The sequence below is a fragment of the Pteropus medius genome, unplaced genomic scaffold (assembly GCF_902729225.1).
Source record: "Pteropus medius unplaced genomic scaffold, Ma_sr-lr_union100, whole genome shotgun sequence".
NCBI lineage: Eukaryota > Metazoa > Chordata > Mammalia > Chiroptera > Pteropodidae > Pteropus > Pteropus medius.
The window spans coordinates 15,953,901-15,972,062 of NW_024342471.1; the positions used below are offsets into that span (position 1 = coordinate 15,953,901).

Sequence of the window (18,162 nt, forward strand, 5' to 3'; positions counted from 1 at the left end):
ATTTTTATCTCAACCACATGGTGAGCCAAAGAGCTGAATGCAGACCTTGGGTTTTGTGAATTTTCGTAGAGCATGAATACTAATAAGAAATTAATTAGATCTAGATGGCTCAGGACAGAAGATCAGAAATGGATTCCAAGCAAATGTCTTAGTACCCTAGGCCCTAGGAGGGGCTGTCACTTCCCTGTGGCTTCACCGACAGCATGGTTGACAAATGGCATATGTCTTAAATTCTAAGAAGCCATCATCTTTCTCACTAACCTGTTCTAACACTGTTTCATTCAGAGAAATACAGGCTTTCAGAACAGAAAGGGGCCTTGAAAGGCATGTGTTCTAGCTCCTGTTACATCCCCAACATCATGCATCATCCAATGTTTTCTTGACCGCTGCTGGTCATTTCTGAGAAGGGAATTCCGCAAGCTGAGAAGTAGATCATATTGCTTAAAAGCTCTCCCTAAAGATACTGTGTTTTTTTGATCTCAGCCAAAATTTGTCCCCAGACAACTTCTACTCCTGTGTTTATTTTGATTATTTCTCAGAAACTCTGCAGAAGATTGGTTGGGATGATCTGGCTTTTCCATACAGGTGAAAAGAACCAGTCTCTGGCCTTTAACCACTTAGTATTATAGTAACGAGACTTGAGTAAACCTTGCCAACCTGGTGCTAACTCATTGTTACCGAGGCAAGCAACTAAGTCTTGGGTACTCTCTGTATTCAGTGTTGCTTTGGTGGTGTCTTTGCTTTTCATTCTCTCTGTAACTAAGATTGTAAGTGTGAAAGTGCCTAACCAATAGTAGATGTTGGGTGATGTTTCATTGAAAGTACGGGCTAGAGTCAGACAGAACTAGATTTAGTTTTGGTCTCTGCTACTTGGTAACTATAACCTTGGACAAATCATGCAATTCTGCAAACCTCAAATTTCCCATCTATAAAATCAGGTTAATAATTATAGTTGTAAAATTTAATGAAGATCAAATGAGGTAATACGTGAAAGTGTTTAACATAGTGACCAGCTAAAAATGGTTAATAGATGTTTTTAAATGCTGGCTCATATTAATGTATTATTCCTGTAATCATTATATAGCGAGCCCTCATATCCTGCCCTCTCACCAAGGCGATATTGGCAAGGGTTCTACTCAGCTTCTGCCCTTTCTTTGTCTTCCTGATTTACTGAGAATAACAATGCTAGCATTATAATAAAATGGGGTGGACATACAGACAATGTTTCTGGCCTCTGGAGATTTCCCCTTTCACAAGAGGAAGTTTTAGGAATGATCTCAGTAGCCTGTCATATTGCCAGAGCTAGAAATTGGAATGTAGCTTCTTTTTTTTTCCCCTGCTTATTGGGGAAGCACCTTTGTTCAGTAATACCATGGTTGTCTCTTTTTAAAGATTATTTCATCCTCTGTGGCTCTGTCATTTAAGTATACATTTTTAACGATGTAGCTCATCCTGCTTTGTCCTTGTGATCCAGAATTCCTGGTCTATGGTCTTTTGGTTTTATTCCAGATAAATCTAGGATATTTTTTTTCCCCCTAGAACTCTTGATTTCATCTAAGTTGTAAAATTTTTTGGCATTTTAAAATTTGCAGTTCTAGTTTGCTTTTCATTCCTAATATTTGTTTCTTTTTTCTTGATCGAATTTATCAGAGTTTTTTCTCTTTTTTTAGTCATTTTTTGATCATTTGGTTTTTGTTGATTCTTGCCATTGAGCATTCGTTTTTGATTTTATGAATTTCCATTCTTAGCTTTATCTACTTTCTATGGGTTTATTCTGTTTTTTTTTCCTTCTTTAATTGGACAATTAAGCTTATTAAATTTTAGTCATCTCTCTTTTCTAATATATACTTACACACGAGGTTATTCCCTTTAAGTCTTTAACTACTCTCCATAATTTTTGATATGTACTTTTTTGTTTTATGAAGTCAATTTAATTGAGTTTTCATTTACACACCATAAAACTTGCCCCTTTTAAGTGTACAGTTTGATGAGTTTTGACAAATGTAAATACCATGTATACAATTGTGTAAATACCACCGTAATCAAGATAGAGACCATTTCCATCACCCTCTCATACCCTTTTTTTATCCCTACATTTTCGTCTTCTCCACGAGGCCATGTAAATGGAGTTATACAGTATGCAGTCTCTTGTGTCAGGCTTCTTTCATTTAGCACGCTGTTTTGAGATTCCTCCATGTTGTCCCATGTATCTGGAGTTGTTCCTTTGTTTGCCGAGTAGTTTCAGTTGTATGGCTATACCACGGTCTGTCTATTCACAATATAGTTTTCAATGGGAGCAAATGAGAACATTTTAATTCTGCACTTGGACTGCAAATAGACATACCAGACTATTCTGGATTTGAAATTACCTGGGCATTTTTTTAACTTATGTTTTTATTTGCGGTTTGGCATTTTGCACATTTTTCCATTAGTGAGCAAGCATGTGCTCCAGTGTGTGTACTCAACTTGTACCCTCCTTCCCTGTAGTAGTCTGGGTCCAGTCAGGAGATAGAAACCACATCATAGGTTAAAGAGATGTGTGATACACAAGGAATTATTACCTATGATAAAATAGTCACTGTAAGAATAGGTAATTATCTGGTTCCCCAGGTACCCCACTGAAAGACAAACTACCAGGTTCAGACCTCGGTGGAGAAGGCAGAGTTCAGCCCCAGGCATAGCAGAGGAGTTCGCCAGTTTGGCTAGACCAGAGATGGCGCAAAGGCTCTGGGCAAGCCATAGGCTGACGCCTAGAGTACAGGAGAGGGGCAGGCTGTCAGTAGCCAGTGATGTGGGTATGCAGTGGGGGTCAGGGCACTGGCGGGGGCAGGAGGCCTCCAGAGCCTGTGAGCTGTGGGGCGGGCTCCAGTATCCATCCTGACAGGGCTGCCAAAGGTTATGGCCAGGCCAAGGCTGCAGAGTTGCAGAGAGACCACAGCTGGGCCACGGCTGGGCCATTCCACCAGCTGTCCTCACATCCACACTGCCGGCTCCCATGCTGGACACTTAGGAGAACCTCCTCCTCCCTGTACTGTCCCTCCAGCCTCTCTGCTGAGAAAGCGTGACATCGTGCTTAAAGCGGTCCTGTCGTTCATCACACAGCACGTATAGAAGGGCATGTTTGGAGCTGAGACAATAAACTGAAAACTGGTACGCTCTCCCTGTTAAAAATGCTGTCAAGTCAAAAGCAGTAATAACAGTATTCTTGTGCTGTTAATCAGATACTTCATGAGGAGAAAAGGGCTTATGAAAATGAGAACTTACAAAGAATGTGTTCGTAGACAAATGTAAATGTTAATCGTGAAGCACGCCTTCCTGTATGTTACCGTACGCATCATGGTGTTACTGCTCTTCTCCCCCTCCCCGTCGCAGACGTTAAGCTGCATGTCAGACCCCAGTTCAGAGGCGCCTGCTTTCTTCATGATGCTTGCTCTTTATAGAAAACAGTTAATATGCAAGTTTTAAAGAACAGTTTCATACCAGAGAAGCTATATGTTTTTAACTGGGCTTAGATGGGCTTACTGATAGGAATATGGCGATCATCCTTTCTGAACCAAAAAACTAGGACACATGGTCTATACAAAGAATTTTTTTCTGGTGTGAATTTATACATATTAGAAAAGTATTACCATGGAGTAAATTAAATCACATTTGATTATTCATACCAGATAAACATTTGTCAAAAAGAATAAAGGACTGTCTCAAAGGATCTAGGACATATACATATTAATACTGTTACAGAATAGGAATACACACATTTTTTTTAGACAGTCCGAAATCAGAAAAATAAAAGAATGATAAAAATCTCTATTTAGCAGTTATGTGTTTCTGGTGGAATCGAAAGTATTTTACACACACACACACACACACACACACACACACACACACACGTCTATCAAGACCTGACTTAGGTTTTTGACACTGTAGAAGATTCGGGTCCCAAGACTTGATGGCCATTGCAGAAAAATTCTAACATGCCTTGCAGATAGCACTTGTCTGATTTTGTTGCAGAATTCCTTTTTCTCCAAGGATATTGAGAGAATACCTCTTTTTGGATATTTAGGTTGTAAATCTCTGACCTTCATTACGTGGGCGTTCCTAGCAGTAGGGCTTTACTTACACGGGTTTTATATACTCTCCAGAAACTGAGTGCTGTTCACCTACAAGTTTTCGCAGTTTAAGAAAGCCCAAACTGTAAAAATTTAGGCCCGCAAAATAGCTTACTCAGAACTTTCTTTGCATTCGTAACTAGTTTTCTGAAAACATTTTGTCCTTTTAGTGTACTTAAATTGGATCCTGTTTAATCGGAAGATGCCTTTTAAGACTCTCTTTATAAAGTGAGATCAGTTTGTATTTTAGCTTTCAGGTTTGCTTGGGATTTGGGGGGCTTGTTTTATTTGGCAAGACAAGAGAGAAAGGCCTGGCCTTTTTGTTATCTTGGAAATTTCCAGCCCGAGAAAGTGTACAGAGGCACAGCTTGCATGATCAGCCAGCTCTTTTCCTGAATTATTAAGCTACATTAAAACAGCAGCTCAGTGCAGTTGGTATTTAGATTTCCTTATCTTCTGAAAGATTAATATCTCCGCAAGAGCGATGATCCTTTTGACATCACCCTTTAGTGCTTTTAGGGTATCGAGAATGTCATATTCTGCTCTATTCTTGTGCCCCACCTTCTTTAGACATTTACAGTTATTTTGGGAGGTTTAATTATTCTGAGCTATGTTTTTGCTAACTTCCTGAAAGTTTTCCTCTCACAGTTTGACTTCCTTAAGTATGAAATAATGAAATTTGTTCATTTTTAAAAACCAGTTTAGAGCTACCCTTAAAATAGAATATTCCTTAAAGAGCAGTCATCAGCAACCTAGACTAGAGTGAATTTTTATGTCCATTTTTCCTTGTAACTTCATTGCAATCACGACACTGGCTGACTGTCCATTTTGATTTTGGCATGCGTGGGTCCAGTTGGAGTAATTGACATAACCTTATTTAACAAACTTATATTATACTCTTAGGCTTATTTATCGATTACATATTTTCAAAGCTTCTGGAAAGCCCAATGTCTTAATAATAATTGAGGGAACCCAGTAAAAAGTCAGTGTCATTTTCAAGTAAGGGCTTAAAGATTAAGGATATATTAAATATTTATTGAGAACTCTTTTATTTTTTTTTTTTTGCTGGCCTGACTCTCTGGAAATATATCAGATGTAGTTCCTACTCTTAAGTTGCTTCTACTTTGGTAAAGGAAAAGGTAGCTGGGGAGAGAGAGCAGGTGGACCTTGAGCTGGGCTGGAATGGGCAGAAGGTAGAGAGTATTCAGCAGAAGCATGGAGGTGTGCAAAATATGGCACCTGAAGGAATTTTGAGTAGCTAGAGTAATATCGATAAAAGAACTCATAAGTCCTTCATTTACTTAACCTAATTTTATTAGTTTCCTGTATCTCGAGTGTGATAGTTACTTGAAATAGCGAGATTTGTTCATTTTTAAAAATTGTACAACTCAGACTTTTCCCTGAGTTAGAGTGAGTGCCCCTTGTTTGCACTATAAATGTATAAAATGGTAGGTCCTTCTCTCAGAGACTGTGACCATGGGGTGCTTCCTTTTCTCAACGCCTGTAGCACGTGTTGCCTTGACACAGAGTTGGGTCTGGCTTTGCCAAGACATATCTCACTCAGCCACTTACACTTATGGGCTTTGGGGCCATGGGCAAGTTCCTGTATCCCTCTAAGTCTCAGGTTCCACCTCTGTGAGATGGAGCGGTGACGCTTCTTATTTCATAGACTGTTCTGAGCAGTATATGAGATAATGCATGCGGAGTGCTGAACACAACACCTAGCACATAAAACTCAGTTAAAAGCAGCTCTCATGCTGTTAGCAGTCATTAGGCACTTACTCAGATTTTAGCTTGTTTTCATGACTTATCTACTTATCTCCACTTTGAGTGTAAAAGGATCCTGCCATATACTTTTTTGTCCCATACACCCTCACTCCCATCATCCTTAATCTAGTTCAGGCCGAGCACACATGTCTAACTTAGAGCAGGTGCTCACTACATCTTTATAATTTAAGATTTAATGCTATATGCAGAGCCTCGTGAGATTCATTATTCTTTTGTGTTTGGGCTATAAAATTACTCATGGGTTCTTCCTGTGGAAATCCAGAGTCATGATTGTAGGAAAAAAATCTGGGTTTGGTCAAAACTTTATTACCTTTGGCTAAAGGCTATTATAAAACTGACAGAACAAAAGCAAAACAGCCATAACAACAAAAAGCAGGTGCCTTGTGATTTTCAGCGTAAGTTGTGAAGGTTCACGCCAGAACAGAGTTGGAGTGAATTCTAAGCATGCAAAAGTACTACTTCAAAAATTAATTTTGTCATGTCAATTCAATAATTGTCAGTTAATCACACCATAACTAAGAGTATGCAAGTAATATACTTTGTTATAGGTAAACCTCTTCAATTAAAGAAAAAACTTTTTGCTTTTTGTCTTTTTCTTTATACCATTTATCAAATTATATTTGTGTATACACAACATACTGAGCTCTGAGTGGGAGGCTCTCTGGATTCAGCCTTCAGGTTGGCTGAGGCCACTCATTTGGCTCACGTCAGAGCTCGTCATGGTGTCACCAGGCCTGTCTGGAGCCAGATTCCTTGGTTTTACCCAGGCTTGAGGTCTGTGTTTCATTCCAGCCTTCTTGGTACATATTTTATATATACGCAGTCATGTTTTCTTTGGTTGGAATTCTGATGACAAGTCCATGTATTGATTTGAAGTCATCATAAACTCCAAGTGGAATTGAAGTAATCTTTAATTGATAATAGTTTTGCATCTTTTCTTCCTTTTTGGGGAAGCATTAGGAGGATTTCATAAGGGCCTGATGGAAGCAAATTTGGCATGACCATAATTTGAATCAGGGGAAATCTCTCATTAAAATTCTCACAGGGTTCATTTAAGGAGCAATATCTTGAAATTAAATGATCTGGTGCTTTCTTAATCCACACAAGTTGTGATTTGATTGTCAGCTTCTCTGTTTTTCTGCTTGACTGTCTTTCCCATCAGTTAAGAATTACTGCATCACCTGAAAATCTTGTCTTACTAGAGTCACCTCTCCCCGATCTTAAATCCACTCTTAGAGACAAGAAAGAGTCAGTATCTTTGGTGGAATTAAAGCAATGCCCTAGATGCATTTTGACTGATCTTTGTATGTTTTCCCTATTGTAGTTTTGCTAACCTTCTAGGGCTGGTGGCGAGGGTATGGAATGGTATGTTAGTGGCTTCATTTGACTTTTTAGTTTCTATCAAGCTTCTTTGTCATCTTGCTACATTCCAAAGATGTGTTCTTCCTTATTCTTGGTCACAGTAAAACATCACCTGTGACAGGGCATCAGCCTGACTCACCTGTTCAGAAAGGATGATGATGTGTTTAAGAAATCCTGTTTGTGACATTGGATACAGAATTGTGAATGCTTAAGTATAGTCCATATAGAGTTGAAGTTTGTCTTTAAAGCTGTGGCAAGCCTCTCTTTGATTTTTTTTAGGGATATCTCATGACACTGTTTGCACAATAGACTTCTGAGGTGAGAACTTCTAGCAGCAGAGGAGCAGAACTTTGAAATAGCTCTAAACCCTGTACTTGGGATGAGAACCAGACCTGTTTGGTCACTGTAGGCCTGTGACCAAGGCAGGGTGAAGCTCTGCTGTACATTCTGATCCGTTTAGTTTAGCTTGACTCTGCTGATCAAGACAGGCTAATTGTCAGTGTAATTCCCATGAGTTATCACTTGTGATGAAACATCAGCCGGATCTTCTCAATTGTTCTCCGGGCAGTTGTGCAATTGACATTGATAGGGTATAATTCAGAATTTCAGAGTTGCTAAAACTATTTGAGAAGAAGTCAGTTCCCATGAGCCTTCTATATTCGGACCCATGCTGGAATCTGAGAATTTTGCTGTGGTCTGGCCCAGAGGGAACAAGCCATTGTCATCTGATTTGGGGTTTCTCACACAGATTTCACTAGAGACACCTCTGTGTGTGGGGTGGGGGGAGAGGGGTATGCGTCCCGCACCATATTTTGAGCTCATCAAGCTCAGTCCTTTTAGCAACAGCAGCTACTATTTATATTACTTCATTTTTCAAAAAAGGATTGAAGATGGTACCTCTCAGTTATCCACTTTCTTTCTGGTGTGCTCCAGACACCCTGGTATATACTTTACCAAAACCTCTAAGCTTCACAACTTCCCTGTAGGATAAATACTATTACCATCTACTTGAAATGAGGAAAGTGGGGCACGTATCAGATGACTTTCCCAAGGGCATCCTGCTACCAAAGGCAGAGCTCCCATGGGACCCCGGTCCCTCTCACTTAAAGCCAGTGCTCTTGTCCCTAAACCTCGCTGCTTCCCCAACACATATTTTATTCTCATGTTGCCCAACAGTGTTCCTGCCCTAGTACAGCTGCCAGTAAAGTTGGTTGATTAGGTTTTGAATCATGTCCTTGAGTCGAGTCACTACCCCTCCGCCTAATGCCATGCACGTAGTAGGCACTTGGTATTCGTATACGAGGAAAGGCAGTGAAATAGGCGGCATCATTCATCCCCGTTTTACAAATGAGGAAACCAGATTCCAAAGAGGCCATGTGACTTGTGTGAAGTCAGCATCGTTGCTAGCAGCGGCAGTTGTGGATGTGAGGGCATCAGACACCTTCAGTGTCAACTAAATTCACGCTTCTCCCAGCCTTCCTGCGTTTGTCGCTAGCACAGGCGCGTTTCCGGTGGTGGTCTAGTCTCTCCCCGTCCCTTGCTGTATGCCTTTGGGGAAAGTACTCTGCCCCCTCTCATCCCCAGTCACCTGATTTGCAACCTTAATTTGTAACAATGATGATACCTATTTACAGATGGATTAAATGAAACAATGCAGACAAAATGTTTAGCTCAGTGTTGAATGCATGGCATATGCTCAAGTAATTAACCTGTTTTTCCCTGTCTGTGTGTAGAATCAGTAGTGAGATAGCACTGTATCTTGCTGAAACAAGATAAAGTTACATTTCTGACTAAAAAATGCCTACTTTAGGATGTAATACATTTCCAGAGACCTCATCTTTTAAGAGAGATCTCATGTACCCATATGTTGTTGCCTTTGCTTGCTCAGACATCCGACAGACCTCATCAGACTGAATAAAAGGCAGTGGTGAGTGAAGTCTGGGTATTTCTTAGTAGTGAGTGAGTACAACCGTAAACCTCAGTACCATCTATTAGACTGAGAGTCTACGCTTTTCCATTTTCCAGAGACTGAAGTGTTGATTAGCATCCAGACGGTCAGAGAATTCTAAATAACCGTGAGTAAGAGGCTTATTTTAGTTTCTCCTTCCTTCTGTGACCTCTCTCAGGAAGAGAGCCAGAAATCCCTGTGCTTGGTCCGTTCTCTTCAGCACAACCCACCTTCACTAATGAGCCTGTGGCTCTGGGCTTGGCATTCATTTTCTCTTGTCCAGAAGGATCGAGTCTATTCTTTTGATTATCTCATTTTTTCCAAAGTGTGTTTCCTGTAGAAGTTCTTTTTCGTCTGGAAAAAACAAAATTAAATTAGGCATGCCCTTTAGAGTGGACTAAGCCAGGATTGGAGACCTGCTTCTTATCAGTCAGTATAAAACATAGAAATTTTAATCAAGTGAGCATGTCGAGAGGAATATAAGCTCCTTGAGGGCAAAACTCACTCCTTATTCCACACCGAGTCCTCTCAGCACCTCACCGAGAAGCCTGCTCCTTTGATTTTGGTGGCTTCCTTTACTGTTTGACTGGGAGACAAAATCACTGCCTTCGCAGAACTTTCATCCTAGTAAGGGAGACTAGTAAAAGAAAATAAGTAAGAACGGTTACTAGATGCCATGACTGTTTTGAAGGAAATAACCTAGGGGCTGAGATGGAGAATAATGGTGAGGAGGTGACTTTTCTAGACACGATGGTCAGAGAAGGCTTGCTCGAATTCTCTGAGGAGTTGACATCTGAGCTAATGCCTAAAGGATGCAGAAGAGCTTGGGACAAGCCACCCAGGCAGAAGGATCATTATTCTAAGTGCAGTAGGAAACATGAGGGTGACGTGATCTGGTTTGTTTCTATATATTTAATTGTTTGTTGCTGTGAGGTGCTGGTTACCTGAATTGAGGGGTTAGAGATCGAGATGGAAAAAAGTGGTTGTTGGATTTGAATTATAGCCGTATTTCAGAGATCAGATCAAAGGATTGGACGTGGGCAGAGGGGTGGTGAGGGGAACAGAAGAATCAGGGATGATTTTGAGCACGCAAGAAAATGGTGGTACCATTGCTGAGATGCAAAAGATTTGGAGGTTTGGGGATGAGGGACAGGTGGAACTCAGGATTGTTTTAGATGTGTTAAGTTACAGATTTACACGAGATCATCGGGAAACGAGATCTGATCCGAACGTGTGAATCTGGAGTTCAGAGGAGAATTCTGCTCTAGAGATATAAATGTGGGAGTCACAGTACAAAAGGATGCTTAAATCCCAGGGGATAGGCGACATACTAAATGGGCAGTATTTCCTTCAGCTAGTGAAAACAGCTAAAGCTACTTACATGGCTGGTTTGAGAATTTGCTCCTCCAGGGTGCAAGCTGTAGCAAAACTGAAGAACCGTAGTTACTTTACTGCAAGGTCTCCATTTGAAATTTATTCAAGCCACCAAGGACGAGGAAGGTGAAATGCTACACTTGGCGCCATAAAACCATTCTCTGAACTTGTTTTCAGAAAAATCTATATCCAGATGGTGTGACCGAGTCTTTAGCGGTGACTGGCTGGCCGTATTCTAATAGGTCAGGTGTAACTTAAGCTGCAAAGGCCTTTGGGCAAGTAAATTAGTCTGAAGGTGGCTGGGTGCTTGTTGATGCCCCCAGATTAGAGTCAAGGGCAAAAAGACTGCACAGAAATCAGAAACCTAGAAGAAACAACAACAACAACAACAAAAAAACAGAAGGAAGATGCAGAATCACGCTTATCAAACTTGAGAATTTACAAGAAACACCTGAATGGCTTCTTTGGCATGCAGAATCCTGTGCCTCACCTCATGGGGAGTCTGATCAAGTAGCCCTGGGCTGGGACCCAGGAGTCTGTATTTTTACCAGGTGATTCTGATGCAGGTGATCCATGGATATACTTTGAGAAACACTGAGTGTAAAAGAGCTTTGAGATCGTCTAGGCAGCCCCTCCTAAAAATGAGGAGACAGGCACAGGGAGGAGAAGGGGCTGGCCGTAAGTGGCAGAACAAGTTGGGAAGCCGGTGTAGTTCCACTAACTCACATTTCTCTATTTTGCAGTTGGCTCTGCATCCTAACAGATGGACAAAAAGCAAGTCTCCCCTCCCCATTCCCAGCTCCCCTTCCTTCACCGTATTTTTTTCTTTTCTTTTCCATAGCATGTGTCACCTTCTACTAATTTACTGTGTTAATTGTTATTTGTCTTGCCTCACTAAAATGTAAGCTTCACGAGGGCACTGATTTTTGTGGGGGTTTTTTTTGTTTTATTTTCACCGAAAAAAAAAACCAAACAAACCACTCCCCCCTTCCTTTAGAGGGTGGGGTATGAATGAGTATGAAGTGCCACAGTGGCCTCCTCAGAAATGGTTTAGTGACCTGTCACCACAGGAATTTTCCTCTGTGTATCCTCTGTGCTTTGGACCGTGCCTGGCCCAAAGTAGGTGTTGAAGGAATATTAGATAAACGGGTGGATGGATGGATGAAAAATATTTTAAACTATAAATAAGTTAGGGGGCAGTATGGGAAAGTGCCAAGCCTTAGGCATTGTTAGCCCCAAATAGAGTAGAATATTTTCTTTTTTTCTTTGATTCTGGCTCTGATCAGAGGATACAGGATCAGCTTGTTTATGGGAGATTAATAGAGACTTTTTAGTGATATTAACAGTAACGATAATAATAACAGCAAAAGTAACAGTTATAAATAACAGTGATAACTGCCATTTACAGAATGCTTCTTATCTGCCAAATATGTACTATATGTAGTTCTAAGCTAAGAACATCACACCCCTTAACTCATCTAATCCTCATTACAGCCCTAGGATGGAGGAACTGGTATTGTGTGTGTTCCAGAGGAGGAAACTGAGGCTCAAAGAGGTGAAGTCATTTGTCCTCGGTTATACAGCCAGTAGAGATTTAGGGTCTGCGATCCTAAAGATGAAGTCCTCAACTACCAGTCACATTCAGTATTAGGTTTGAGTGTTCTCTCTCTGGGGAGAAACTGCAAAGGTAAAGATGAGGCAAGCATAACTTTTTGGGGTGTCCCTGGGCCAAGAACACCAGCCTCCTAGATAGTATGAAACTACAGGCTGGAAAGAAAAGTATGGTTTTTTTTTTCTCCAGCATTTCCTCACACTCTCAAGTCTTTCCATTCTCACATTACAAAGAACCTTTCGTCTCGAACTGTTAAGCTTTTCTCACTTCTCAAACAGCCTCCCTGAAGTGGGCCAAGGAAAATTCCTGCGGTTACAGGTCACCACACCATTTCTGAGGAGGCCACTGTGGCAATTCACATTCATTCACACCCCACCCTCTAATGGAAGGAGGTCCAGAAAGAGGCTCCTTCACCCACCTTCCTGTGTTACTTCCCTGTTGGGGCCTCAGGAAGGCATAAGGGAAATGATGATTCTACAAATCTCTCCTAAGACTTGAGTGAGCCTTTTGAGCGCTTGAAACACTGTAGCCATTAAACTGGTTGTGAGCTCACAGAATTTATCACCACCTGCTGTGGATAATGTCGCATTCATTCCCACCCTGCCACCCAGGACTGACCTTGCTTGGATCCAGTGAAGACTCCATACATACGGGCAACAGAGTCACTTGCCTTGCAGCTGTAGACACACGGTAGACTCCCCTGGGCTTTACTAAAGAGGGCGATTTGTCACACGCAGTGCCATCTGTAAGCACACAATGTTCCGGGCACAGTGCTCACAACTTTACAGCCCTGAGCTCATTTAATTCCAAGAACTAACACGATGAGGCACGGCTGTCCCCATTCTGTAGACGAGGAAGGCCTGGAGAAATTGGTGACTTGCCTGAGTCTCAGCACTTGCAAGAGGCAGAGCCATGTTTTAAGCACGGGTCGAGTTGGTTGCGAGGCCTGTGCTCTGTGCGTGTGCTCCTTCTGCGATGGACTCTCGGCTTGAATCTTGACTGTACCTCTTACCAGCCGTGAGACCCTGGGAAAGTAACTTCGCCACTCTCTTCGTTCTTCATCTGTAACATGGAGATGATAACATACTGAATCATAGGGTTGTCGCAAGGATTAAATGAACCCGCGTATGGAAAGCCCCTTGTGGCTGGCATGCAGAAAGCACTATATAAGCGTTAGCCGTTGTTGTTAATTTATACATCAAGCCCAAGTTCCGTTTTCTTCTCTGGATGATAAACTTAATCTCAGAAGTTTCAGGGTTTCTCCAATTCCCTGCCCCACCCCCCAGGGTTGTGTCTGTACTCCCAAGACACTTGGTAGCTAATCCATATAAAGCGCTTAGAGTGGGGCCTGGTACACGGTGAGCCCCCAATATGTTAGTGGTGATTAGTATGATGGCACCAAGACTCCAGGGACGTGAGATGCTGGGCTGGAGGCAGGGGATCTGGTTCCCAGTCAGCATCCGTCCTCCCTGGTGTGGTATCCAGAAGGTCTCTCTGGATACTGTCCAGTGGTCACTGTCCAGTGGTCACTGTCCAGGTGCCTATCTCCTGAGTAGGACAAGAACTGGGAGGCAACCATGATTTCGCATACACCAAGTGACTGTTATTTTAATGCCCTAACAATGAGTCTATGTACAATTAATTTGAAAGATAGTGGAGATGAAAGTACGGTTCATTAAGTCCCTGGTGAAGACAGTCGATCAAAGAGATTCACACTTCCGAACTCCTACAGGGATAAATCGTCTTTAAGAAGCTTGGTGCCATGCATTTGAACGAATGTCACTTTCCGACCACTGCCACCCCAGACTTGGTCTGACCACACGTCCTTCTCTCTCCCTCCCCCCTGGGTGCCGGCAGAGGCTGACTTCTCTGCTCTTCTGCCGCTGACCCGGGCCCTGTCGTGACTGTACTTTCTGCTTCTCTTCTAGCTTAAGAGTTGGACAGTGGAGGACCTTCAGAAGAGGCTCCTGGCCCTCGACCCCATGATGGAGCAGGAGATCGAAGAGATCCGGCAGAAGTACCAGTCCAAGCGGCAGCCGATCCTGGATGCCATCGAGGCTAAGAAGCGGCGGCAGCAAAACTTCTGAGCCAGGCCGGGCGGGGCGCCCGCTCGCACACGGCCCCCGGGGGGCTCGGGGCCGCTCGCCGCTCAAGCTTGTTAGCCAGCACTTCTGCACCGTGTTTCTCCACAGCACCCTCGCCAGCTCAGGAACGCGCGCCCGTGGGAAGAGCTGCCTCGACAGTCAGCGTGCCATCGTGATGTGTGTGTCCAAACTGGTCAGGTTTATTACGTCAAAGGATTTATATTGGCTCCTTTAAACTCAGAGTTTTAAACCCCAGGAACAGAGACTCCTAGTTGAGTGATAGCTGGGAAAGTTTGACACGGTCTTTTGTTTTTCTCCTCCCGATAGCTTTCAATTGTTCTTTCTGGAAGACTTTTTAAAAATATATAAATATGCATATATATATATAAATTATAACTAGATCGCCCTGCCACTCAGTGTGGTGGCATCTCTGTACAGGTACAGTTCTAAACAGTTTGCCTCTTTTCTTTAAGACTACGGTACCACAGAACACAAAGGCAGAGGACACGGGGGCTCTGGGGTCACTCGACTCCAGGGGCCAACCTCACCCTTCTGCAGGGCTGCATTTAAAAATTACATTCAGGCCAGTTCTCACCATAGTTCCGGCCTCGCGTGGGTCATCCCCGGTCTCTGGAGCTATTGGTGACGTCCAAGGGAAAGCCTTGAGTTGTGTGTACTTCTCCAGTCCCAGGAGAAGCCTGGCGCCCTCTTTGCAAATCGGCCTTTGCGGTTTCAGCGCCTTTCATTCACCTCCACTCTCCCAACTGCCTAAAGTCACAGCACAGATACTGCCCAGTGCCTTAAGAGGCGGAGACGTGACCCGGTGAGGGGACAGGCCTGCCAGGAGCTCTCAGCTGTGTTCAGTCCACAGACGGGAAAGGGTTCTCGAAGTTCTCGCTGTTCATGTGAAGATCACACGTGTGGCATTTTGCTCCACATTCCTTACAGATGGGTGGAGGGCATTGATTTTTGTGATCCACATTCAAATATGTGACCGTTTTCTTTTTTTTATTTTACTGCTAAGGGGTCTGGAAAGGATAAGTGAATGTCAGACTCAGATTTGTTCTCCAGGAGGCTCAACCCAGACACGTGGAATGCCAGAGCTGGAAGGGACCCTAGACGTCATTTGGCCTGACTGAGGCTTGGAGAGGGCAGGTGACGCGGCCAGAATCACAAAGCAGGTTAAAATAGGCGCTGAGACCAGACCTCGGGGCTCCTCACTCCTGGTTCACTGAGCCAAGCAGCCCCTTCTCCGAGGAAGAAACTTGTGTCCATTTTGGTTAAATTGTTCCAGGGAAGTCTGCTAACAGAAGCTTGCTCTTGCTTTGTCTCTTCAGTGGGTGACTGCCTATAAGATCATTCCATTTCAGCCATTCCTTGGCCCCTGCAGCATCTGCCAGATAGCAGCAAGCTTTATGCTGTCAGATTTAGGGCCAAAAGCAGATCAGGGGGTGTGCAAAAGACAGCACTGAGCTCTTCTGCAGTGTTGGCTCAAGGCCACATGTCAGTTAGTCACACAGCAAAGAGGAGATAGTTGGGAAAGCAAATACGTTTTTATTTCCAAGTCTCTCTTCCTCTCAGATAGGGGACTATGACTGGGTGGCACCTCAGGATACTATCATTTGACTCCATAATTGCTTTTGCTTCCCCAACCTGAGAATCAATGGAAAGGCAAAGAATGTTTCTCTTCTGTGGCTAGATTCTATTCTTTGCAATTAAAACAAATTTTTAAAAATGCAAGAGGCAGTAGTTGGTCTGTAGGCCGGTTAAGCAGCTATGTGGCAAACACAGAGAATAGAGGACAGTTTGAGGATCCCACTAGAATAATAAATGGCAGCTAGCACTCGTTGACCACTTAACGATATGCCAGGCACTGAGCTAGGTGGGTTCTTTCTATGTGTCAGCTCTAAACTCCATAATAACTCTGTGAGTTAAGTACTCTATTTCCATTTCATAGATGAAGAAACAGGGTCGGGGTGGGTGGGGTGGTGGAAAGTTCCTTCCCAAGGCAGTAAAGCTAGTAAGAGGTAGAATCAGGATTCACAGCATCACCACATGGGACCAGTGTTTACAGGGGAAAGGAAAGTCACAAGTCTTTTTAAAATGAAGTGACCACCTTTTTTTGCACAGACAAAATAACTTCTAATGGGCATGAATCTTGAGCTTACTTTGTTTGAAGCATGTGTGCACCCCGCATGCTGGTCCAACAAGGTACATTGCTCTCCAGTCTAGCTAGACAGAGTTCTTTGCCAGAAATTAATTCCTTTTGGATCAGATAAATTTCCTGACAAGGCGAATTTGTTTTCTAGCGACAGGAAGACAGAGGAGCAAATCCTAGTCATTTTTTCCCATAAATATTAAATTCTAGATAGATCGGTGTGCTTTCATTTAGCCCTGAGTGACAGTCATTGCTTGAGCATTTGTGACTCAAGCTTCCAGGGAATTCTTAGCCCCTCACTTGTTCTCTCCTTCTAAGAAAGGACGACCCACATCTAATTGTATCTTTAAAAAACTTCAATTCTCTTAAGAATATCTCAGTTGCTTCCTCATCATTAATTTTGAAGCAAATTTCTATTTTTCTTTTTCCACTGTCCCTTCTCCCAACCAATTGGATTAATGGATGAACATTTGGCTGGATAGATAGATAGACAGGTAGATGATAGACAGACAGACAAATAGATGATAGATGATGATTGATAGATGATGATTGATGATGCTGAGAGAGAGAGAGAGAGAGAGATAGGGACAGAATCAATAACTGAAGCAACTTAAGCACTATAGCCTTAACTCTTTGAGACTTTCTGATCCAGGAAACATTTATTTAGCACCTACCAGATGCCAGAAATTTATTACACCATTCAAAACTCAATAGCTCTTACCAATATCAGGAACAAGAAAGGTGACATCATTATAGGTCCTATACAGATATTAAAAGGCTAATAACAATACTATGAACAATTTTATGCTAATTCAACAATTTAAATGAAATGGACAATTTCTTGTAAAGATATAAAGTACTAAACTCAAGAAGAAATAGATAATCTGAATAGCCCTATATTTATTAAAACGTAATAGCTCTGGGAAATATTACCGTCCTCATTTTACAGATAAGGAAACAGAGGCTCAGCAAAATAAAGTCAGTTGCTCAAAGTCACGTAGGTAGAATGTGGCAGAGCCAGGATTCAAATCCAGTTCTGATTCTTATTCCAGTGCCCTTTCTAGCATATCATGTTGCCTCCAAAGATTGCAGCTCCTTACTGAGTGGAAAATGCTCCTGCCCAGTCCACACCCCCTGCCCCATCCTTTCTGAAGCGCTGTGTTTGTGTTTTCATCAGGATTATATTCATTGTCTTTGGAACCCATGTTCTTATTTGTGTTTGGGGAAAGTAAAATCCTCTTTCACCAGCTTGCACTCAGACCAACTTGGGAAAAAAAAGCATAAATGCTGTTGCAGATGTACAACTTAAAAATGTGAAGTTTGTAGCTTTAACTTTTTTGTAACAAAAACTAGTAACACTGGCTTAAGTGCTGACTTGAAATGCTATTTTATAAGATTTGGCTGTAAATAATCAGTCGAAGTCAGCAGTTTGTATATGTATGAAACATAAATACCTTCCTTTATTGCCTTTTTTAAAAAAATTTGAGATGCTTCCTATGTGTTTTTACGTTGGAATTGTTCTCCCTCCTTCCTTCTTCCTACACCTTGTCACCTTTGTTTTAAATAAACTGCCCTTCAGCCCACAAATTATCCTCTTCTTAAAAAGGAGACCCTCCATTTATAGCCCGAATAATGGTGCTGTGAATCTTTGTGTTGTGTTTATTCCGGAATCCAAAGTCGACGAGAGGTAGGTGGCATAGAGAGTAAATTTTGTTGGACAACTTCTG

General features: G+C 42.3%; 1 protein-coding gene across 2 annotated transcripts in view; it reads left to right on the forward strand.

The window, feature by feature from the left end:
- Positions 1-18,025, forward strand: part of STK4 (serine/threonine kinase 4) — an 84,389-nt gene extending 66,364 nt beyond the window's left edge. For both annotated transcript variants that reach the window (XM_039864422.1, XM_039864423.1), the window contains exon 11: positions 14,122-18,025. In XM_039864422.1, the coding sequence (XP_039720356.1) occupies positions 14,122-14,280 (159 nt within the window). In that variant the 3' untranslated portion in view covers positions 14,281-18,025. The remainder of the gene's footprint in view (positions 1-14,121) is intronic.
- The last annotated feature ends 137 nt before the right edge of the window (positions 18,026-18,162 follow it).